General features: G+C 47.4%; 1 protein-coding gene across 16 annotated transcripts in view; it reads left to right on the top strand.

Annotated features, from left to right (window-relative positions):
- Window positions 1–25,545, top strand: part of PLEKHA5 (pleckstrin homology domain containing A5) — a 1,790,419-nt gene that overhangs the window by 1,452,930 nt on the left and 311,944 nt on the right. For all 16 annotated transcript variants that reach the window (XM_069628398.1, XM_069628397.1, XM_069628399.1 and 13 more), the window contains one exon: window positions 24,331–24,432. In XM_069628398.1, the coding sequence (XP_069484499.1) occupies window positions 24,331–24,432 (102 nt within the window). The remainder of the gene's footprint in view (window positions 1–24,330; window positions 24,433–25,545) is intronic.

Consider the following 25,545-nt stretch of genomic DNA (forward strand, 5'->3'; position numbering starts at 1 on the left):
CATGCCCAGTGTCTCCCTGCGTTCGAGGTCTTGAGATTGCTCGGCCTCATGGCATCCTGGTCCTTCTTCTGGTGCCAGAGGCCAGGTTGCGGATGAGATCTTTGCAATGGGCACGCAAGCTCCAGTGGTCTGTTCTCCGGCAGGATGTCAGACCCTGTTCAGGTGCTGCCCTCGGTCGCTCAGGACCTTCTGTGGTGGGCCGTCGAAAGCAATCTGATGAAGGGGGCTCCATTTTGGCTGCCCTGACCGGAGGTGACGATCGTGACGGACATGTCCCTCACGGGATGGGGAGTCATGTCAACGAACTGACAGTCAGCAGTCGTTGGTCTCCGTCGGAGTCCAGACTCCATATCAATCTGTTGGAGCTGAGGGCCGTCAGGCTTGCCCTGAAGGCTTTTCTGCTGACTGTGCGAGGAAAGAATGTCCTGATTCTGACAGACAACACAGTGGCCATGCACTACCTCAACAAAAAGGGGGGGGAGGGTCACTTCCTCTGTGCAGGGAGGCGATGCAGCTCTGGTTCTGGGCAATCCAGCAGGAAATTTCGATCTCGGCAGTTCATCTGGCTGGAGACGAAAATGAGACGGCGAACGCTCCGAACAGGCAGAGCACGATCTCTCACGAGTGGGAGTTGGCTCAGGAGATTCTCCTGGAGATCTTCGCCCTTTGGGGGACCCCTCAAGTGGATCTCTTCGCCTCCAGTGTCAACCGGAAGTGCAAAAGGTTCTGCTCGCGGGAATTTCCTTCAAGAGGAGCCTTAGGAGACGTGTTCGTAGTGGAGTGGTCATTCACACTCTTGTACGCGTTTCCTCCAGTCCCCGTCATCCTGCAAGTGCCGCAGAGGTTACAGAGGTTCGGTTCCCGGATGATCCTCATTGCTCCGGCATGGGACAGGAGGACGTGGTACCCAGACCTTCTCGACTTGTCCATCTGCCCTCCACGTCGTCTTCCCTACCGAGACGATCTGCTCTAACGGGAGGAGGGTTAGGTTCTCCATCCAGAGGTCAGATCCCTCAACCTTCACGCTTGGCTTTTGAACGGTTGAGGTATAAGGATTGGGACCTCCCTGAAGACGTGATGGAGGTGTTGCTTTCAGCCAGACTGCCGGCGACAAAGTCCCTGTACCGTTGCCGTTGGAGAAAGTTCTGCAACTGGTGCAGGGTTAAGAATGTGGATTCTTTTTCATGCGACATCCCTGTGGTTCTGTCTTTTTTGCTTTCTTTAGCCCACAGGGGCTTGCAAGTGGGTACCGTTAAAGGTTACGTGGCAGCGCTATCCATATTTAAGCGCTCGTCTGAGGAGTGTTCTTATTTTAAAATTCCTTAATTTCTCAGTTTCTAAAAGGGCTCACTAATGTGTTCCCTCCGTCACCTTTCTAGGTGCCCGGTTGGGATTTGAACCTTGTTCTCAAGTTTCTGATGGGTGCCCCGTTTGAGCCTTTACATTCTTGCCCTTTGAGACTGTTAACTCTTAAAACTGTATTTTTAGTTGCGGTCACTTGAGTTACAGGCACTTTCAGTTAAGCCACCCTTCACTGTGTTTCATAAGGACAGGGTTGTCCTTAGAGTTTGTTCTTCATTTCTTCCGAAGGTGTGTCGAAATTTCATTTAGGCCAGAAGGTTATTCTTCCGGCATTTTATCCTCCTCCGCATCCTGGTAAGGACGAGGAGAGGCTCCATAGGTTTGATCCTAGGCGAGCTTTAAGTTTCTACATTTCACGCATGTCCCGGGTCAGAGTGGACGATCAACTCTTTATTGGTTACGCTGGAAGGCGTTTGGGACAAGCTGTTACTAAGCAGACTTTGTCTCCATGGATTATCTTGGCAATTTCTGAATGTTACCGCTTGGCGGGTAAGGACCCTATGGTAGGCTTGCGGGCCCATTCTACCAGGGGTATGGCTGCCTCTACTGCCCTGCAGAGGGGTGTTCCTATTCGTAACATCTGTGATGCTGCCACCTGGGCTTCGGTCCATACTTTTGTACGTCACTACTCCCTCGATTCTATCCGTGGGCAGGATCTATCCTTTGGCAAGATGGTTCTTTACTCTGCAATTTGATTGGGCATTCTAAATTTCTATATTCTAAATTATTTTCCCACCTCCTTATGTTGGTACTGCTTTGGGTGTCTGTCATATATATGGAATACGTCAGAGGACCCATTCCCTCGTAGAACAAGTTACTCTCTTGCCTGGTAACGTTCTTTCGATGGGATGGTCCGACAACGTATTCCATATTGCTCCCTCCCTGCCTTCCCCGCTACAGAATTTCTTATGCGATTGCAGCTTACGTTTCCGCAAGGCTTCTGTGGTCAGACTGGCAGAGGATTGGAACCACATGTTCTGGGACAAAACTACAACTGAGGCTACGGGCGTCGTGCGTCCTACTTATAACATCTGGTGACGTCGGCCATAGGAGGAGGTCCTCGAGGACGGCGTATCGATGTCATCGACGTAGGACGCAGACGCCGAAAGATTTTCCAAAGGAGCACAGCTGTGGTGATTAGTGTCATAGATATGGAATACGTCGTCGGACCATCCCATCGAAAGAACGTTACCAGGTAAAAGAGTAACTTGTTCATTTTTTTTTAAAGTGCCACAGCAATGGGCACTTCCTTTTTACCTTTTCTCATCTCTAATCACTTCCTCTGAGGTACGTTAAAAAGATAAGATCTCAATGGTAGGGCCTGATCTGCCCTGCTGTTTGTATTTTAGGGGAGAGAGTAGAGCAGAGGGGTTTGGGGGAAATTGGCATTTGTCCCTTGTCCAAATGTTAAATCCACCTTTGATTGCACTCTGTAGAAAATATTTAAATACTGCTTTTTAGTTATAAAAGATGTACACCTTTTATACTTTGCCTGCAACATTATAGAAAACGCTCTTCTTTTTTGTTATTTTACGGGTGTTCGTGTTTAATTTCCGGCACTGCCTGAACACACAGCACCCAGGATTTACATCATACTTTCCAAACAAATCCCACAACACACATGACATTCTGTTTGTATTCACAACTGGTCAATACTTGCCAACCTAGCCTTATAATTTTCAGGTAGGGCCTTGATGGATTTAGGGAGACAAACTGAAGCCAACATGCATTGGCAAAGCCAACAGCTTGGACTTTTGATTAGGCATAGACAGGCGCCAGGCACTGCCATAAGGGTACCGCCTGGCCATAAGATGAGAAGAGCTGGAAAATGGTGCCAGTAACTTGACATATGATGGCATTGCCTGGCAAATGTCTGCTAATACCTATACACAAGCCAGAACTTCTGGATTTGTGATTGCTTGTTTAAGACAGGACTTCAGTGCAAGTCATAGAGGCATTGACAAATATATTGCTTATAAAATCAACTGGCTGAAGACACAAATAAAGACAATTGTACTACAGCAGGAGCTCATTTACAGAGTCAATTAAGTAATAATTAAACACTCAAAAGAATGCTTATTTATAACTAACACTGGTAGGCCCTATACAGCAACATGTTTGGTGTTACTTTGTGATAGAGCTTTCTCAGAGTTATAGAAAGGTTAGGTTTTGGTGGTGAGGCATTGACATAGCCATAGCCATGGCTAGGCATTAGGTGGATAAATGGCCAGACACACCCATAGGATGTGTTTCTCCTCACATTTTATTGACATCCTATCGGTGTTCCACAGCATGTGTTCTGGTTGTACCAAATAGCTAAAATGTCTCTGAATCAATTAGAACTACTGTCATTGCTTTGGCCAGCCTTCCATACCATTGTTTTCATATCAGTCTTGGCCCTGTCACTAATGCCAGAAGCCCTTCCCAAACCGCTAGACCACAGGGCCTAAACATTCATATGGTTGCTTGTGTTCCAGTGCAGATGGAACACGGCCTAGCAACTGAGATTGAACTGTGGCTCACCAAAAGTCATTTGCTAATGGCTTGTCCCCTTCTCTAGTCAGACAAACTACAGAATGATGGCATGGAATGTTACGAAGAGCAACGGTAGTGCATTTATCACTTTTTTTGATTTTACTACACTCTCCCCTTCAGAATTACATTTTTGTTACTACCAACCTTATCTTTTCACTTATACTCCAGTAGTTAATGCAGCAGAATATATACTTTGAATGTAATTTATAAGGGCCCCCAGTCAGTTGACGCACCTTCTGCAGAAATCTGTGTTCAAGCAACTTTACCTGTCATTTATTGTTTGATATAGTTAACCATTTTATTAAGCATGATGTGAAAAACCACTATATTACCACAAACAATAAACATACTTTAAATTACAGAAACCAAAATTGTGATTTTAGGTTTGAGAAAATAGTTGTAGGCTGCCTGCTTGAATACGTGTTCTACCTCAGTTAGAGGTGTGAATGGTCCTCCATCTCCCTGGTTATTTATACTCTTATGGCTGTGGGGCATAAATCATTGTCTAGGGCAAGAAAAGAAATCCTGGCCAGGCCTCCTGCAATTCAGCCTCACAGAATGTCGTCTCTGAGGTGGCTTCTGAATGTATAGAGTGACAACCTCCCCCTACTCCCTGGCACCTGCTTCATGAACTGCGACACCCCTGTTCCCACGGTAGCCGGCACCCAGCACACCCATAGTTACTGCGCCTGTTTAAATCTAATGTAACACATGCTGATGTAACATTGCCCCCCTAACATGCAATCCTATAAACCTCTAACTCACGGTCCTTAGGTGCTTCATGAAACTAGGTCTACGCTAAATCAATACCCAAAATAAAAATAAGTAATACAAGTTTATCTTGGCTCATGGTGAGGTTGGGCAATACTTCTGCAGTGTCTACCTCTCCTGTTCACTCCCAGGCCCTCTCCACTGCCTTTTTTTCAGTGGCGAACCATAGAGGAATTTGTATTCCATTCGGCTTGCGAACACACAAGCAAGTATATGAGTGTTTGCAGAGATCTTGAGTGCAAAACACTGTCCACATCCAGTGTCCCTTTGGCAGAGAACACAGGGATCACGTGTCGATGGCCCCACCCCCCCTGAACTAATTGGCCTGTAGCATACCTGCCGGGGTAAAAACAACATCTTGGTGGACAAGGGGAAAACAACCATACAACAACATTGCAACCCAAGAAGGAACTTTTTCCTCTGGCTTGGCCCTGCCAACATTGCACGAGGAGATTGGTTTTGAAGCCACTGTACTTTTGGAAGTGGCTTTCTGCAAAACGTGCTTGGTTTACTGCAACTTCAAAGCTTGTAAAGCGAAAGAAACTAAGCTTTTGAAAACTGGACAGCAATCAACTGTACACCAACTTGAATTCTCTTTTAAATTGCTCTTTGTTTGTAATGTATATGTCCTGATGAGGGGCACCAGACGGACATTGTACAGACCGATCTGGCTGCCCGAAACTCGAGTCAACAACACCATAGAGCCTACTCCTCCCCCTCCTTACATAGACAAAATGTGGGAAATGATATGTGTTCATGAGTAACCATGTTGGAACATCTACCCAGCGTTTAATTTTTTAAACTGTTAAATAGGTACTTTTGAGCAACTAAGATATCAACCCAAATAGATGGGATGAGTCACAGAACTATCAGGATTGAGTTTATTGCACAAGTACGAGTGGTGTTTTTTTGTATATATGGGGATGAAAGAGTATGTGAGGAATGATGTGTGAGATGTGAGTCTTTTCTTGTTGGTGTGACAATAATGGGTGTTTTGAAAATTGGTTTTTAATAGATGTGTTATTAATGTATTTGATATGCTCTTTTGTAAATGTGTTCCATGACTAAAATATGATTAAATAAATGAACTCCGATATGCGGCCTTGTGTTTAAAATATACACCTCTTAAATAGGGTTGTTGCTCTGGAAGGAATTATGCAGCATTTTTTTACGCATGAATTGTGTAGATTAACAATAGGAGGGTGTGCACTTACCTACGGATAATTGCGTTTGTTTCCTCTCCACTTCCTTGGCTTCACATTTCATCTCTAAAACCTCAGGGCACCCTGTCCACCTTCTCTTAATTTCCTCCTCCTTCCTCTAATTTTTCCTCTACTTCCAGTCTTCCTGTGGCCGCCTCTCCTCCCCCGTCTCTTCCTTTCCTTTGTTCACTCCTGCAATATTTCTAGACAAGTCTGATCAATGAAAGTCTCATCAAAACCGGTTCTTCTCTGTTAATCCAAAACCATCAAGGGCCATATTGACACCCTTGCTCCAGCCTTGGCCGACTTCTGCTCCTCAAGGGTCTCATCTTTCATCTTGGCTGTTCAACAAATACCTGTCACCTCTCGTCCACCACATAGCTGCTCTGTGCTCTTAACTTTGTGCTATCCAGATGACACTCGGCTCGCTTTCAGGCTCCCATCAGCAGCCTCTTCTCCCTCTCTCATCCCGGATTGTCTGTCCACAATACAGGAGTGGAGTGCCTACAGTGATCTCTGCCTTAATGCCAGTAAGACAGGGATCCTCCTCATCAGCTCACAAGTACCTTCCTTTCCTCTATCTCTCTCTCTCTGGCCGACCACTCTGGGCCCTCTTTCTGCTCCTACCTGTGAGGCTAAGAACCTCAGGGTTATCTTCGACTCCAAACTCTCCTTCTCTCCTCAAATCTCTGACATATCTAAGAAGTCAAACTACCAGCTGCACCTCCTCGGAGTTATTCTTCCTTTCCTCACTTTCCCCCAGAAACTCACTGTCTACAGAGTTCTGGTTCTCTCTAGGCTGGAATACTGCAACAGACTCTTTCTAAACCTACCAGCCTCTACTCTCCGTCCTCATCGAGACCCCTGCTCCTGCCTTCCCTCTTTCTTCCTGACCGGCCTCCCTTGGCCCTGCGCCTCCACCTACCAACGAGGCAAAAATCTGGGGGTTATCTTCGACTCCACTGTCTCCTTATAGTCCCACATGGCGGAAATCTCCAAAGTCCCACTACCAACTGCACCTTCTCAGAGGTATTCTACCTTTTCTCACTTTCCCTCAGAGGCTCACCGTCTCCAGAGACCTGGTCCTCTCTAGGCTGCACTACTGCAAGAGCCTCTTTCTCAACCTGCTCTCTTCTACACTCTGTCATCTTCAACTCATCCAGAACAGAACCGCAAGACTTATCCTCGGCCTCAAGCCCAGGGGCCGCCTCACTCTGGCACTGACATCCCTTTCTTGGCTCTCTGTGGCGGCAAGGATTAAGTTCAAGACCCAATGCATTGTCCACAAGGCTTACTGGGGCCTGGGCCCACTCTATCTGCAACGCTCTCTTCTTAAATACTCTTCTTCCCAAGCTCTCTGCTCGTCTCCCGCCAACTTTCTGCAGGTGATCCACTTCTCCAAGCAGAGACTTGGGGGTGGAGGGGGGTATTTGAGGGGGGGGATATCTTTATCCACCGCAGGTGCCTTTCTCTGGAACAGCTTCCCTGCCTCTTTCCATCTTGAGCTGGATCTCCTTAAGTTCACTGTTGGTGCTATTTCATTCCGCATCTTGCCAGAAGCGGCTGAAAAGCCCCGGAACACAGCCAGGCACAGAGCACAGCAACCAACAAGCTCAGAGCGAAGCGTCCCCCCTCCGACTGAGGCCTTTGCTTTCTGGCTGACCTTTCCAGAGTTCTGCATTATTAGCACTTCCACAAAGGTGGGGTGGCATTTTCTCAAAACTTCTAGCCCGAGTATCTGCGCATTAGTGGTTGTAAAGACTGGAGGGGGGAGAGGGGTTCTGTACTCCTGCCCTCTATATGGAAGAGTAGAAACACAGACTACCCCAGCCAAGATTCTCTGTTGGTAGCAATGGATGAGCAGTCAAGGCTTAGCTCTCAGGGGGTGATGCGGACTGGTTCTTAAGTACAGTGTAGTCCCCAAGCACCCACATAGGAATGTTCACACACTGTTTGTGAAAACACAGTTCTTTATATAAATAAGGTTCACGTTCTATTCACAATCACAATAACCCCCTTTGTACTCTGTCTACATGGTATCACTTTTAACTATCAATTCATTTAAAATGCGTTCACGGCTAACAGCCCCAATAACATATGAATCAGATGGTAAAATGAATCAACACTAGACCACAGAAAGAAAGCAAGTTAAATCCAGCAATGGCAGAGTATGGACTCCCATTACCTAGAGACCGTTGTGTAAGGATTCCCCCCTCCTGGGCAACCTGTAAATAAAGTGTATTGACAAGCCCAGTCCAGATATGCTTAATATAGTCTCGATCCCTTCTAAAAGGTTCTATGACCCCAATGTGCCTGGTTTCGTAGATTTCTTCGATGATTCGGCGACGGGCCCTTCTTGAGTTAACTCCCTTTAAGGCAGGAGCCACGGGTCATCGAGCTTCCAAATGAAGAAAGGGTGAATTCTTGTTAGGTAAGATTTCATTTTATATGTAATTTTCCCTCCAGTTGTACACCCCCCAAGCTTTTTGCTGCTGTTTAAACACATTGATCTGACTTTGCTAGAGAAGCACATCTTTCAGCTGCATTCCTCTGGGCTTTCGCTCACTTTTTATGGGGAAACTGACATGCCCTTAAGACAGTCAGTACTGGGAGACTTTGTTTCCCGTAGTCCTTTTCCAATGTTGCAACTTTTCTGCAACATATAACAAGTGCACAATGTACCTTACAGTACAGTGCACTTGGGTCCCATAGTAATTTCCAAAGATCCTAGATACTCTCATAGGACTTTTTAGGAGATGTGAAGATGTGTCAGGGACAGGACTGGTGGCAGCTTATCTTTTCATATAATTGTAATGCTTTCCTGCCATTTAAACCACGGTAACCGCGTTTGGCACGAATAGGTGGCCTGGCTCCAAAATGGCCATGCCACAAAGTTCTTTGTCCTGTCCTTTGGCCATCTTGCCCCTTTTCCTTCCCCTGGTCGAGCAGACCCGGGTCAGTCCTTATTTGGTCATGCAGTTTCCTGTGAAACTCCAAGCTTTCGCAGGCTTCTGTATGCCTTGTGTGTGTGCCTCCAGGATGTGGGCTGGGGTGCCTGTCCCCAATACACATCCTGGGTGCCAGAGAGTCTGGAGTGCTGTGAATGCCTGGGACCACAGTGGTTATGATTGGTCCACGTATGGAGTGTGTGTTTGTGAGCAGATCTCCCATTCGGTCTTCTTCGTTTTGGCGCGAAGGAAACTCTGGATAAGAGGAGGCCTCAAACACCCATACCATGTCGATCTCTGGAGCTCTCACTGAACGAAGGATAGGATCCAAGTATCCTGAAACTACGAAGCTGAGTCGAGGAACTGCTGGTGACCCGCTGGAAGGTTTGGCACCCTGAGCACGCTGTTGTCATGTGGGACCCCTCTGCATCTGGTCTTCCTAGAAGGTCTGTGAAGACGCTTTGACCCATTAGAATAGTGGGACCAACTATTCTTGGCACCTTCATCAAAACCTGCAAGTAAGACTTTTCGGAAGTGTCCATGAGCCAACAAGTGGGCTGACCAGCTTACGCAGGACCTTTGCTCTGTCTCCGCCGCCGTTTCGAGGAGGCCCTAAAAACTTGGTATACTGCTAGCTCTGTGTCCACGGCGCCCTCAAACTGAATTTCGTACACTTGGTGTTTCCAGGTCTGAAGTGAGACGAGTGCGCCAGGACCAGAGTAAACTCAGTTACCGTGTTGCCCCGCCACTGCAACGATCTTTGCAGGTGCGCTGCATTTGTGACCCTCTTGCCCCTGAAGCCTGCTGCAGTGAAACTGGCCTGATCCATCCATCAGGAGCAGAGAAATCGCCACTGCCCCATTTGGGAATCATTGCTGTATCTTCAGAACTGAAAGCCAATGTCCTTTTTGTCGCATTCGAACCTGCAACCAGAGTGGACTTGACTGGCAAAGGTTGGTCCGGAGTGTGCCTGGGGCCAGTGAGTAATCATAACCCTAAGTGGTGGCCCCCGGGGGCCCCTCTCCTTTCCTTTCTATTGCTATTGCGAAATAGAGAATTATTTCCAAACCTTGGAATCCCCTCTGCCTTCGAGTGGAGGCCCTCCTCGAATCGTGGGAATCTATTCTTCACCTCACCCACCTTCCTGAGCTGCTAGAGACCCCTGAAGAAACCCTGTTTTGCCCATTGGAACAACTGTGTGCGCCTGCACTGCGTGTACTATTGAGCATAAGGCTCCTCTCTTCTTAGGGTTTGGACTGCCTCTTAGTTAGGTGTGTGTTTGATGTTGAAGGGGGCTAAAGACTATCTGCACTGCCTATTTTCCTTCCCCTCTAGGTTGTGAACATATTTCATGCCTCTAATCCTTTAGACCCCAATGGGCTTGTATTGATTGTGTTGTGTTGGTTTGATAGTATTGCTGTGATTCTTTTACTGTGTGTTGAGTTACAAAGGCCTTGTAATAAATGTGTTTATATTTTTGATATATACCCCTGTCTGGGAGTAATTTCTAAGTGTCCTTGGTCTGTGTGCTCATTGAGGTCCTTCAGTCACCCTCACCCCTCCTGAGACTTAGTCTTTACCGCAGACCATAGCTATCTTGATTTGTCTGGATTGTCCAGAGGTTACCCTGTTCCAAGAAACTAGACTGGCCTTCTGAACTTCTACCCACCAGGTCATAGTTCAGAAATCTGTCTTAGCAATGCTGTCGTCGGGGAAGCAGCTTCGATCCTCACTGTGCTCGTCAACAAAAGCTTGTGAACATCCTGTAAAGATAAGGTGTGCAGTATACCTCGACGCTGATAGTTTGTTGCCGCACAGAGTCCATAAATAACTTTGGCCCAGTAAGGTCGTCGGGGCTTCTGGCTTTGGAGATCGGGACGCGACCACGGCTGGCTCTCGGCTCTTCATCAGTGTCTTTGAGGTCTTCGGGTGGCAGGAAACCCACTGGCGGATTCTCCTTGGACGTCGACTACCTTGGCTTTCTACAGCCGGACAAATTGGTCGACGAGGATGAACAAGGGAGTCCTTGGATTAAAAGTCTTAGGCAAAGGTGGAGCGTAGCAGCTCCGGTCGTTGAGCAGCATGATGTAAAGTTGTCCCCGCTTCTGGGCAAGACCCTTCGACGGGCTTCCAGTGGTTCTAGCAAAGCTGCAAACCCTGGTCAACGACGATGGATGGATGTACGGGTGCTTCACTTCGGATTCCACAGTGGTCTCCTTCTCCGGTCGGCAGCCTTTTGAGGGTCTGGCTTCCAGGGAGCTTTGGCAAAGATCAGCTGGTACACAATGGTCCCTCGTCCCTCGCAGCATGGGAAGAGGTCTCCTAACCAGGTCCTCTCTTGGATCAGTTTCTTGAAGGCACAGCAGCTTTCAGATTACGTTGACGGGAACAGCGGTTCAACTTCTTCTTCCGGCTCGGCTTCGAGAGTAAGCATCAAGTATGGACTTCAGCTTCTGAAAAGTTTCCATCAGTGAGAGGTCCCCAGATGTCCTGTTTGGTCTCTCATTTACTCTGCTGGGTCACAATCGGGCAACCAATCACTCAGAAGAGCATTTATGCAGGCAGGCAGCCAATCGGGCTCAAAGTGCATTCCGGCCATTCTTCTACCTCCAGTCACTCACTACAAGTAATGTGTGTTGGGACAAGAACCCAGCCATTCAGCACTGCACTCTGTATTTATACCAGTTCTGGGCAGGGCTGTCTCTGTCTGTGTCACATACCAGAAACCAGATGCCCATAACAAGAAGTGCATATTGGTCACACACTCCATTCACCCAGGTCCCACCCCAAGGGTGTACCCACAACATACAGTCACTGGGAAGGCTCCAGCCAGTCTAGCCTGGACTTCCTCACAATGCCATGTATGGAACTTCCACCCAACATCCAGTCAGGGGAAGGGACAGAGTCCGGGCTTCCCAGAACTTTGGGAAAACAAGGTAACAGTCAATAGAAAGCAAGAGGCCACAGGGGCCATCTTGTCTCCTATCAGGAATCATTCCAATGGCAGGGCCTGGGTATCCCAAAATGGAGGATACTGAGAGCACCTATCAAATTCAGCATGGAGCTGCCACGAGTCTATACCCTACTCTGTGGGCCACACATAGGTGCCCAAAAACATACACTAGTGTTACAGGGTGCCATAATGGTATCCCAAGGGTCTGCACACCAAACCAAAAAGAGGAAGAGCTGCACTGCCAGGAGTCCCACATACACTCCTGTGCAGAAAGTAACACAGAACACACATGATAAGAGGACTATAGGACAAGGACATGGAGGCCCTGTCCCTCCAATGCATTTCCAGCATCACAGTGGTCAACCGCTTGTCCCCGGCTGGACTGACCTACGGCAACCCCAAGGAGCAGAGGTCTTCCCTTTCTCAAAACCACAGAGAAAACAACTCTAACTCAGCCTCAACTTTGGCAGTGCCCATGGCAACCTCATCAGGTTCCAGCCAGCACGTGCGGATCCCAGTCTTTGCGAGCACCGTGCCATGCAAACCAACATAAGCTACAAATACTGTTGAAAACATGTTTCTCCAGTAAAATAATGCTAACAATGCTAAAAATCTGTGTACAGTTCACGGCAAGTGCAGCTTTCACTGAGGCATGGAGCAAATATCCGTTATGACTCTGAGTGCCCCAGAATGCACTGCACACCAGCGCCATATTTTAGCTCAAGCATTACACATGCCTAGTAATATAGTTTGTCTTGTCTTCCCCTCCCATGCATAGTTGCGCTTTGAAACACTTGTATATAAGCGTGTAATAAATAATCAATGAACTCATCCAGAACAGGACTGCAAGACTTGGCTTGGCCTCAAGCCCATGGATCGTGTCTCTCCAGCACTGAAATCTCTTCATTGGCTCCCAATGGTGGCAAGGATCAAGTTCAAGACCCTCTGCATCGTCCACAGGGCTTTCTGGGGCCTGGGACCGCAATACCTCCAACTCTCACTACCTAAATATATTACTTCCCAAGCTCTTTGCTCCTCCAACTCCTTGAGTGTCAGTTGCTTCTCCAAGCAACAGGTTGGGGGCAGATCTCTTTCTTCGGCTGGGGCCTCCCTCTGGAAAAGCCTCCCTGCATCTCTGAAACTTGAGCAGAACTCTCTCTGGTTCCGGAAGCACCTCAAGACCACCTTTGTTTCTGCCTTCTCTCTTCCTCTCCACCTGCTGATCTCCTGTCTGATACATGCACTGGTCACCTGGCAAACCTCTGAATTCGGGCTCTGGTCCCTGCCTGTCCAGCTACAAACCTGCACTGCCTCTTGGCACCCCCTGCACTTGTGGTGTGTGTCTGTAACCCTACAGTCGCCTCTCGTACACTTATTGACACTAGTTGTCTACACTTCTAATACTAGCACTTTCTACCCGTTGGCTGCACTACTTGTTTCCTGATTCCTTGTCCTGCACTTGTACATCCTCTTCCCCTCCCTCCCCGCGCACCCCTTGGCACTTCTCCACTCCCCTACACTTGCATGATCGGAATGTCACTAGGTCTAGTAAGATCGTTTTTTGTACTCCCTCTGTGTCCCCTGCCTTGCCGCACCTTGAAACACTTGTGTATAGATGCGTTATAAATGCCATATCATATCATATATCATTATTTTGAGGCACTGATGCTGTGCCACCGCTTGTTCTGGTTCTGATTGTTAAAGATATGCGAGGGGTAACATGGAATACATTGATAATGTTAACCCAAAATTAAGAAGAATGATAGGAGAAGCTCTTGTAATTGGGAGTGAAAAGAGAGAAAGAAGATGGACAAAAGAGAGAATAGTATGTTCTTTCCATTCTTAGATCTAAAAGAGAGAGAGAAAACTAGACTGGGCACATGGAGGACTAGGAAATGTAAGAAGAAAGCGAGACTGCGATTTAAGAGAACAGATAGGACTATAGAAGCAAGATTCGGGAATGTCTTGAACAGCATGGCCTTTAGTTCTTTGCTGAACCGCTGGCGTAATAGTGCCTTTCGGTTGCACGTTGGTTTGAAGCTCCAAAGAGCTGATGCATAAAATGAAGACCTGTTCTTCCTGGTAATTTTTGCTTCAGTCCCTTGATTTTCTTTACCTTTTTAGAATTGTGATGCCCCGTGTTTACTGTGTAATGTGGTGCTTGCGTTGATACAGCACAATGTTGTATTATCTGAATCATACGAGTTACCAATTTCGATTGGGTAATACTAATAATGTAGGTAAAGATGTCCTATGTAAAGCGCTCATGGATAAAAGCGCTACATAAAACACAAGTTATTGTTATCTGCTACTCTGGGAATCAGCCACATGTCAAATACTTATGAAAATGGGAATTTGGGACCTGGAATAATAAATGAAAGGATTATATATTGGAGTAATAGATCGTACATGTATAAATCGGTGTACATTTACCACACAAACACTTCCTTTTATTGGGAGCAGCCTTGAATGCAAAACCAGCTATTTTAAAGATGATCTGGGCTGGTAATGGCAGCCAGTGTGACATCCACAGAGCGTGGAGATGAACTGGAATTTTCAGATGCTCTCAATTGGCCCGACCGCTACAAGATGTGCAAAGGATCTGGCATCCTTCCGCAGAAGCATCCATTTTCCCCATCCAGATGTGACGATAAAGACTCTGATGGTGCAAATTCTTTAAAGTTCAACCTCAACACAACTGAAATATTGGGCATCCATGTAGCTTCAAAGCCATGGTGCTCTTCATTCTGGCTGCTTCATAAAGCGTTTGCCGGGTCCTATTTCGATTTGTGAGGAATCGTTGCATTCCTATGAACTCACTCACACCTGATCTTTGGACCTCTGGTTGCTCTGGCACGCAAATTTGTTTTTGTTATTGCACTTTTCTTTGCCTTCTATCCTCACTCTTGTATGCAGTTTTTTTTAATGGTGAAGAAGGTGGCATAGTGCCTTCCTTCATCCCCTCAGGTGTGGGTCCAGTATTTTGACTCCAGCCTCAGGCAAGGAGGAAAAGTCGAGGTGAACGACTTTCATGTTGTCTCACAGTGCCGCAAACGGAAGGCAGGGACATCCATATCAGTGGCGCTCATGTCTCTCCGAAGGCCTCTGTAGGCCTGCAATTTACAGTGACTTTGGCCGCTCCACAGCACTCATTGTCAGTGGCACTCAGGTCTCTCTGAAGGCCTCTGCAGGCCTGGCTTCTTTGCAGTGACTTTGGCCGCTGCACAGCACTCGGTGTCAGTGGCGCTCAGGTCTCTCTGAAGGCCTCTGCAGGCCTGGCTTCTTTGCAGTGACTTTGGCTTCTGTACAGCACTCTGTGTCAGTGGCGCTCAGATCTCTCTGCAGGCCTGGCTTCTTTGGCCACCACTGCACAGCACTCCGTGTCAGTGGTGCTCGGGTCTCAGTGACGGCCTCTGCAGGTCTGGCTTCTTTGCAGTGACTTTGGCTTCTGTACAGCACTCGGTGTCAGTTGCGCTCAGGTCTCTCTGAAGGCCTCTGCAGGTCTGGCTTCTTTGCAGTGACTTTGGCTTCTGTACAGCACTCGGCGTCAGTGGAGCTCGGGTCTCTCTGAAGGCCTCTGCAGGTCTGGCTTCTTTGCAGTGACTTTGGCTTCTGTACAGCACTCGGTGTCAGTTGCGCTCAGGTCTCTCTGAAGGCCTCTGCAGGTCTGGCTTCTTTGCAGTGACTTTGGCTTCTGTACAGCACTCGGTGTCAGTTGCGCTCAGGTCTCTCTGAAGGCCTCTGCAGGTCTGGCTTCTTTGCAGTGACTTTGGCTTCTGTACAGCACTCGGCGTCAGTGGAGCTCTGGTCTCTCTGAAGGCCTCTGCAGGTCTGGCTTCTTTGCAGTGACTTTGGCTTCTGTACAGCACTCTGCGTCAGTGGTGCTCTGTCTCTCTCATGGCCTCTGCAGGTCTGGCTTCTTTGGCCGCCCCTGCACAGCACTCCGTGTCAGTGGCGCTCGGGTCTCTCTGAAGGCCTCTGCAGGTCTGGCTTCTTTGCAGTAACTTTGGCCACTGCACAGCACTCCGTGTTGGGCAATGCTGCAGGGCCTCCCAAAGCGAGGCAGGGTAACTGCTGTTACCATTAGCAGCCTGGGAGAGGGGCAGCCCCAACCTTTTCTCAGCCATGCTCCTCTCCTCCCCCGAGCTGCAGAGACATGCAGTCTCAGCAGCACAAAGCCAACGAAGGTTGAGGTGTGAACAGTCACCTCACCCTTCCTCCAAACAGCAAGGTGCTAAGCACCAAAAGGAAACCAACAGTCCGGCAGGGCCTAGGTTCAAAGACCTGTCCTCATCAGGGGGCCAGACAGTCGGCTATCCGGCCGGCTGTGACAACAGCAGCCCCCCACCACTTACATAACAAAGACTCAGGGCTTCCCTGGGTCTTAGAAGAGCAGCATGCTCTGAGTAAACACAATCTGTTTGTGGACCCTGAACGGGGACCCAAACAAACAGCAGGTTCACTGTTTACTCTGTGTCTTCCAACCTTTTTGCTTCTTTACCACAGAACCCTCTCACCCTACAAAAGAGGGGAGAAGAACAAAAGGGAAAGAAGTACAAGGCACTGTACGGTGCCCACAACAAGTCGTGGGACACAAGAAGGCGGGCACGGGCCAGAGGGGGGTAACCTCAGGACCCGGTGCCCAAAAGTGTGATACTATTATTATAAGTGATTGTTGTTATTGCCATAACCACAACTGTACAATAAAATCCTACGGCCTTTTATTGCCAACACTTGACATAAGTTGTTAGCCTATTATTACAGGTGAGGGTTTGGGGGTCGGCCAATACTAATGCATGCATATGGGTTCAGCAGTTACAGTGGCGCTCAGGTCTCTCTGAAGGCCTCTGCAGGTCCGGCTTCTTTGCCATGATTTTGGCAGCTGCACAGCACTCGGTGTCAGTGGAGCTCGGGTCTCAGTGGCGGCCTCTACAGGTCTGGCTTCTTTGCAGTGAATTTGGCCACTGCACAGCACTCGGTGTCAATGGAGCTCGGGTCTCAATGACGGCCTCTGCAGGTCTGGCTTCTTTGCAGTGACTTTGGCCGCTGAACAGCACTCGGTGTCAGTGGCGCTCTGTCTCTCTCATGGCCTCTGCAGGTCTGTCTTCTTTGCAGTGATTTTGGCCTCTGTACAGCACTCGGCGTCAGTATTGCTCGGGTCTCTCTGAAGGCCTCTGCAGGTCTGGCTTCTTTGCAGTGACTTTGGCCGCTGCACAGCACTCTGTGTCAGTGGCGCTCTGTCTCTCTCACGGCCTCTCTAGGTCTGGCTTCTTTGGCCGCCGCTGCACAGCACTCGGCGTCAGTGGCGCTCTGGTCTCTGAAGGCCTCTACAGGTTGGCTTCTTTGCAGTGACTTTGGCCGCTGCACAGCACTCGGTGTCAATATTGCTCGGGTCTCTCTGAAGGCCTCTGCAGGTCTGGCTTCTTTGCAGTGACTTTGGCCGCTGCACAGCACTCTGTGTCAGTGGCGCTCTGTCACTCTCACGGCCTCTCTAGGTCTGGCTTCTTTGGCCGCCGCTGCACAGCACTCGGCGTCACTGGCGCTCGGGTCTCTGAAGGCCTCTGCAGGTCTGGATTCTTTACAGTGACTTTGGCCTCTGCACAGCACTCTGTGTCAATGGAGCTCGTGTCTCAGTGACGCCATCTGCAGGTCTGACTTCTTTGCAGTGATTTTGTACACTGCACAGCACTCGGTGTCAGTGGCGCTCTGTCTCTCTCACGGCCTCTGCAGGTCTGGCTTCTTTGGCCGCCACTGCACAGCACTCGGTGTCAGTGGCGCTCGCAATGACTCACTCTGCAAGGGGATCAAGAGCAGCAGCAGTTTTTCATTCGCAGTGAATCTGATTCTTTGCAAATGCATACTGCGTTGCACAGTCAAAAGACCCACTAGAAAAACAGTATCGGTCCGAAACAAGTTTCAGCATAGTTTGCAATACTGTCTGTGAATATACCGTTAGCATTAGGGCTATCTCGGTAAAGTTGTTTGAGAGTGGAATTTAAATGAAATGTGCAGTACGTGGAACAAGAAATTAATGCGAGAGAGCATGCTGTGTAATCACAGAGTGTTTTTCTCCCAGCATTTGATTTCGCCGACACACTGCCCTGCCTCTGCCCTCCCCCAACCATTCCCAGGACACATTTACAATGGGCAATTGATGTACGGTCTCGTATACAGCATCGGAATATCCAGGCCACTGTGTGCCCCGCCATCTGTCCTACCAGCCTTGCATACGCCTCGTTAACTCCACCCAACGCTAAGCAACCACACACAACATCCAGATTGCGTTTGTAAATCAAGCAGGACTTGACGCACAGCGTTTACGGTGCTCTGTGTATCGCAAGAAATCAGGGTAGCCACATGTGTTGTTCAATAAACATGATATGGTCCATACTTTCGTTTGCCACGTTTCGTTTATTCAAAGAAACCTTTGTCCTTTTGACTGTAAGAACGTCCAAGTGATGAAGCTGTTGCAAGTGAGCATTGTGTGAAAAATGCTCACCACAGAGCCACGCAAAGGTGTTCCTCGCACTTCCTCTTTTGGGAACAGAGCAGCTCCATGTAGTTTCCTTAGGGTGAGGGTGGCCTTGCGTGTAGGACTTGAACGCTTCTCAGCCATCCCTCAGTTGCTCAACTTGAAGCTTAGTTTCTGACTAGGGTGTCTAAGAAATTAACAATACTGAGCACATTCTGCCGATTTTAGAGGCTATCATGTGACTAGATAACACATTGCTTTGTTTTTTCCATTTGGCTGTTGACATGATTTTTCGCCTCCTCTCCTGAGTGGAGGGATCATCTTTTGAATGTTATTTTGATGAGATATATATTCAGGTGGAAACCTGCCAGCGCTCTGTGGCAGCAGTTGAAACACCCATCGAGCATCTTTTTCAACAGTGCGTGCATGAAATTGAACTCTGTCCTTGCATTTGTTTAACTTTCAAAAGGAACCTCACTCCAGTGCCATTTCACTTTTCATTGTATTTGGTCACATTGATAAAAGTACAGTATAAAACAGTTGCACCCATCTGAGTTAAAAGTGACAAAATATCACAAATGGCCTCAATAGCACACCAACTCCTAGATATGTTTAAAGGGTTTCTATTTCAGCAGTGGGCCTAATGGCCTTGCCTCTTTGTGTAATGTCGGCACGGGCAGTGCAACCCAAACACAGGCGCCCCTCGACCCCATACTCGGTAACTAACCCCTATTTTCTAAAGGACTATCTACCTGTTGATGATGGCCTAAAGTCTAAAGCCTTGTGTATCTATGCTTCCTCAGGTAAAGATCTATGGGTTCCTATCCGATGGCTTTCCCCAGAGGAACGACTTAAGGGTTGTGCTTTTCAGATACTGAGGTATTCACCCTCACTCTACCTTCCACACCCTGATATTCCTCTCCCCAAATCTCTACCACTTCCCCTTCTGCTCGCCTTCCTCCTACTCCACCCAATGGCTCCTCATTCTCACTGATTCTCCTCCACTGTCCCTGTGATGGTCCTCCCTCCTCTTCCTCCTTGGTTCTTCCCTCCACCCGTCGATATTTATTCTGACCACTACTATCAACACCCCTACTACTCTCCCCTTGCCGCATCCCTATTACCCTCCCTTTATCTTTACTACTCTCCCCTCATCCCTACTACTCTCCCCTTGCCGCATCCCTAGTACTCTCTCCTAGCCACACCCTTACTACCGTCCCCTCTCCACACCACTACTGCTACTCTCCACACCACTTCCTATCTCCCTTTATAGTGCCCTCCATCATATTGGCTACCCCTCCCCACTGATTCCTCCAGTGGATATTTCTCTGTACTCCACTCCCGGGAAATGGTACAAAGTTCAAAATGTACAAAAGGGGATCTCCACAGCCCCACGCTTTTTTTGTGTGTGAGGCCACTGAGTTTCTGCAATAACAGCCCATGCTGGTGATTTTTAGTGATTAAGTCCCAGTTTGTTTGAATGTCTTGTCAGCCTGTCAGTCCGCTCATTTGATTGAGGAGCCATTCTGGGGCTCCCTCCCCCCCTGGGTTAAGCGCAAGCTCTATGGATCACTGTGTGTGTACGCAGGTTCCTAGTCTGTCTGTGGTTCGTGCAATGCCACCTCTTTACTATGTTTCTGGATGTGGTTCATTGGGTTGCAGAACGGGGTCTCTTCCCAACTTTGCCAGTTACAGTTTACAGGCTCACGATTACTATGGTTAACTACAGTTCATCTGGTGATGGGTTTTTTTCTCACAAAGAATGCTGAAAGATGTTGTTTTTCTCAAAAGAAGAAAGACTTGCCAGCATCCTGCGAGAAATACATTGGGTGATTGCCAGTGGCACTGTATGCAAGCAAATTAGCACTACAGAAAGTGACGTTGTGGGGCCCTACCAACTGCAACATGTATTCTCCAATCTGGAGTAGGACTGGCTCTGGATTTCATCCCAATAGGCCTCCCACCCAAGGCTGACAGGAGTGCCCTTCCCCTCTTAACAAGGTCAACTTACTGATCTGTTCACATAAAGGAAACAAGAATTTTATTTATATCACCTTAGCACATATGAAGGTTAACTGTAAAGAGGTTTTGTCATATCCATACATGTTACTTCAAAGCAATGCTCTGTCAGGAGGCAGCTTTCAACAAAGGTACCTTAAGCTGCACACTTTTATAGACCTGAAAATCCAAGCTTCTAGGGTAAGTCATGTATAACATACTTTGGACACCAGTAGCTCTGAAATTCCACAAAAGGCAGCAGATCTTCAACCTGAATATTAGTGGCATTCACTTCTTCCTGAAAATCTTCTAAAATGTCAAAATACTACTCCTTCCAAGTGCCCCAATGTCATGCTAAAAAGTGTCATTGTTTCCAGCTGGCGCCTTGGAAAACAAAGAAATGCAAGCCCACATTTAAAAATAAAAACCTGTTTTTTTTTTTTTTTTTTTTTTTTTTTTTTTTTTTTAAGAGGTATACCCATGTGTTAACCGATATGTATTCTGTATGCCTAAACTGAGTCACGGAACTCCATGGTGTTGCTCAATTTGGTCATGCACTGTTTCCAAATATCCCCACCTAAATTTGTTTTTGCACCCACTCGGCCATCCTGCTGGACAATATTGCCCAATGATGGTCTTGTGAGAGATGGATGTATGATGTAACAAAGGCCCTGTTCCTGACCTTTGAAAACCTCAGTAGGGTTGGTCAGGGGGCATGTGAGCAACCCAGAACTAGTGGGTGCTAGTATGGAGATGTAAGCGGGATCCCCAGACCACACTTATTGGGCCTCCACAAGGCAGGGGGCAGTCACAGGAATGCTGCCCAGAATCTCTGTAGATGAACTGGACCACCAAGTGTGTAGACACACAGGCACCATAAACGTACCCACCGTCAGCTTGCCAGGGGCCACCCTCAAGGAAACAACTTCTTATGAGACTGACACACTGGCAGAGCCATTCAAGCTCCCAAGCCGGACTCTCATATGCAGCATGGAATGAGAGCCTCTCTTTTTAAGGGAATAATGCTACAGCATTTCAAGAGCCCCTGACAAAATGAGAAATCTATTTTCTTCCTTGGCATGGGGATCGATGGAAAAATTCCATATTTTGACACTGACTCTCGTGGTTCTTGGAAGTTCCACAGCTGCAGAGCTTCACTCCAATAAGATAGACGTGGTTTGCGCACACCATGTGAGCTAGGAAACATACCACTTCTCCTGTGTTCAGAATCCTTGCATGAAAACAAAATTAAATTGTACATGCAACAAAGACATGGTAATGGTAACAGGCATCTTCCCCTACTTACCAGAGGGGACACGGTTGTCAAAAGCACACATATACTAGGTGACCCTGTTGTAACACAGTTAAAGGCAGCAGAATGCAAGGGAAGGGACAGAAAGCCCACATGTGCATGCCCTCAATAAAATCCAAGATAGTAGCAAGGACTTAACCTCGGGCTAGTTGAACGCATCATGAAGAAAGACACAGACCACAGATTCAAAGTTCAAAGCAAACTGGTTTATTAAATCAAATGCCAGGATGGTAGAATGCCTAACTTGCACTATGCTAAGGTGGGATTTCCCTACCTGATTAAAAGTAAGTCTGAGTCAAAGAGTTCAACTTAAGTCTGTCTGTGTCCAAAAACTATGTTTGCCCTCACAACTAAAGCTTTACAACGTGTAGGGATGCCATCAAAGAAATAGTGTTCAATATGAAGTTCCGAGCTTCGTCTAGCTCTTAGCTTCTTCTTCAGCTCCACTTCACGAAAGTTCCACAAAAGTCTAAAGATGACCTTGCTCAAGTTCCAACAGTTCCACACAATCCTCAGGGTTCCTTTCCCCATAAGAAAAGGGGTCTTGAGGTTCTGTCTTCAAGACAGCGTTTTGCAGTTCATCAAGTGTTGGGGTTCCCTTCCCCAAGACTTCAATATACAACCAATGTTTGTTTCAGTCTTTCAGAGTTTAACTTAATTCTAGGTCAGCCTGACCCTCGTTCTGGCTTGCGTCACAAGTTCAATTACAGTACTCCTTCTTGGTTAATTCCACAATGTCTTTGGCTTTCACAGTGTAGCGCACACTGGTCTAGGCGCAGTTGTCGGACCACAAGGTCCGCCCATCACAGGTCATGCAACCAGGTTCTTCAGCATTTGCCCCTGTGTACAGATTCTGTGTTGGCCTCTTGGCTTTATATACAGGTTCTCGTGCTGCTGGCTTTTCTGTGTCGCCCTCTTGGCTTTGCCAGTATGTGACACATACCTTTTTGCCAGTCTTTGGCCTTGCAGCACTGTATTCATTCATAAGATTCACTTTGTGGTGGTCTTATTCATGCCCACTTTTTGTTTCACTCTTTTACATTTGCTCTTTTTGCCCTAGGTTGCTTTTAAATGGGCAACCTTCATTTTGACTTTCGTTAGCAATTTACTTTGCCCATAATGTTGTATTTCAACTCATTATGTTTAATTTCAAGTTTTTAGTTGATTCGGTATTCAATATGCATAGTTTAGCGTTGCTTCAAACTGTCATTCAGTTCACTATTCAAAGATGCAGGGGCAACTTTACTATAAAAAGCAGCCAGTTTAGTCTGGCAATGTGGAAGGAGTCTGGCCTGGATTGGTGAGAGAGGAGTACTGAGCAGAAAGCTGGAGGATGGTGAGAGTGTCTAGAAGAGTTTGAAGAGGGACATGTCATCAGGGGGAGAAGAATTTGGGAGTGGAGAAGGTCAACCATCGGAGAAGGAGAGAGAGTTGGGTAATAGAGGTACCATCAAGAAAAGAGGAGTTGTTAGTGGTGGAGTCGGCCCATCAGTGAAAGAGAGTTGTGAGAAGGTTGGAGGAGACTTAATAACTATAAAGAGCAATAGTTGGGATATTGGAGGAAATACCATTAAATCGATCAACAGATGGAATTGGGGGACGAGGTAAAGAAAATGGACACTGGTGGCGGATAGAGTGAATCTATTGGGGGATCTGTAACTGTTGAAAATGTGAGAAGGTAGAAGGACAGATTCATCTTCTAGAAAGAGAGAACAGGGAGGTTCCGGTAGACAAAGGCAGAAACTAAAGGAGTTGGTAATAAATGGTGAAACCATACCAGAGTTATTGAGTTTACACTAGATGTGATCATTGTTGTTGCATCACAGGGTCCAGGACCCTATTGCAGAGAAGTGGCCAACCAACAGAAAACACTGCAGACCCCTCCCAAAGAGCCTAGGAATGTGGGCTGGTGCTGGGCTGCCTTACACAGTGCTTCCAAAGTCTGCAGGAGACCCTCAAACTTGCTCAAACTTGCTCAGGCACTGAGTATACCATCTAGGGGAGGGCCTAAAATCGAACTCAAGTTTTAGGAACCCCCCCCAAAACCGCAGCCCCAAATTCAAAGGCAAGGGATATTGAATAAACATTCAAGCAGTGTTGGTCAGATCCCCTTCGCTGAAAGTATTTAAAAAAACCTCGTTTGATTTCAGGCCAAAAAACGATTTTGTAATTGCTTTGTTATTGTTTCAGAAAATAAATGCTCTTTTGCAGAAAAATATCCTTTTGATAACCTATTCAAGCATCCCACGCAGCCACCCGGTTAAAGTGAACAATGAAATGCTACTTGCCTGGGTAGTTGGATGTACCTCTATGTACTTCACAGCCACTCAGAGTATATTTATTCAGCTTTTGCTCAGTTTTAACAAAACTAAGGATCAGTGCAAACTTGCGTTGGAGTTTAGATTAAAATGTGGGTGACAGAACTGGGATCCGGCGGGGAGGTGAAATTGTCTCCTTGATCACACTATATTTGCTTTTGCCATTTTCACTAGTACCGGTCATAGAGCGGAACTGTTTTTTGTTTTGTCAGCAGAATGTGCTGAGGTGAAATAAAGTACTACACAGGTAAGTAATCATTTTCTGCTTTTCTCCCCCATTTAATCAACTGTCTGTTAACTGTTTTGCTTGTCAATAAATCGTGGGAGGCCCTCAATATTGGATGCCTTCACGGCATGGACATTCATGCCCTCCACTGTTAAGTGGTTTAGCTTGGAACTTTAAGGTATACAATGCATTATACACAATTGTTTTTTTAAAACATTCTCCTGTTACTTTAGGACCTTGAGAGAGCTTGGCGAGAGTATGACCGGCTAGAGTTTGATGTAACGGCTGCAAGAAACCAAATGCGGGATCAACTGGAAAGACTAGGAGAAGTCCAGGTATCCAAAAATCAAATGTCCATTCAATGTTTTTCAGATGAAATCATGTATGTGAAAACTGGCAAATGGCTGCCCTTTGATTACTTTCACTTTACTTATAAATAGCTGTACCCAGCGTATCGTATGCCTTTGTGTCTATCTATCTACACCTCAATCTCCCTTTCCGTCCTGCCCTCTCTCTCGCTTTGTTAGCCTCTCTGCTCTTTTACGCTCACTCTCTTGGAGCGTGTTGGCAGGCATGGTGCACTGCTAACGATCTCTGCCTTAATGCCAGTAAGACTGAGATCCTTCTCATTTGGACTCCTGCTCCTACTCTCTGCCCACCCGTCATTAGTCCCCTCTCGTCACCCTCTTGTGAGACAAAAAAACTTGACATCTTCAACTCCTCTCTCTCCCATTCTCTCGTCACATCATGGATCTTGCCACGGAGGCCCACTGTCTCAGTTGCACCTCTTCAGAGGCATTCTCCCTTTACTCACCTTCCCCCAGAAACTCAATGTCTCCAGAGCTTTGGTCCTCTCCAAGCTGGACTACTGCAACAACCTCTTCCTCAATCTGCCTTTATCCTCCCTTCTCCCCCTTCAACTAATCCAGAATCGGACTGCAGGATTTCTCCTTGGCCTCAAGCCCAGGGACCGCATCTCCCCAGCCCTAAAATCTCTCCACTGGCTCCCAGTGGCTGCGAGGATCAAGTTTAAGACCCTCTGCATCATCCACAAGGCCTGGGACCCTGCTACATCCAAATCTCTCCCTAAATACCCATACTGCTAGAGCCCTTTGGTCTTATAGTTCCAACTCTCTGCAGATTAGATGTTTTTCCAAACAGAAAGTGGGGGTTGCATCTCTCTCTCCTCGGCAGGAGCCTCTCTGGAGCAGCCTCCCTGCCCCCATCAGGCTTGAGTCTGGTCTCCTTAAGTTCCAGAAGCTTCTCAAGAACCTCAATTTCTCTTCTTCCTTCTCTCTCCCCTGCTAATGCCCAATGCCGCATTGACTCGCTGCCTGGTCCCTTCTGAGTCCTACAGGCCACCAGGCCCTCCTCACCCAGTCTACCCCAGCACCCCGGTCTCCCTGCCCCACCCCCTATCCTGCACTTGCCCTTCCTGGCTCCCTCAT

The sequence above is a fragment of the Ambystoma mexicanum genome, chromosome 12 (genome assembly GCF_040938575.1).
Source record: "Ambystoma mexicanum isolate Mex_15411 chromosome 12, UKY_AmexF1_1, whole genome shotgun sequence".
Taxonomy (NCBI): domain Eukaryota; kingdom Metazoa; phylum Chordata; class Amphibia; order Caudata; family Ambystomatidae; genus Ambystoma; species Ambystoma mexicanum.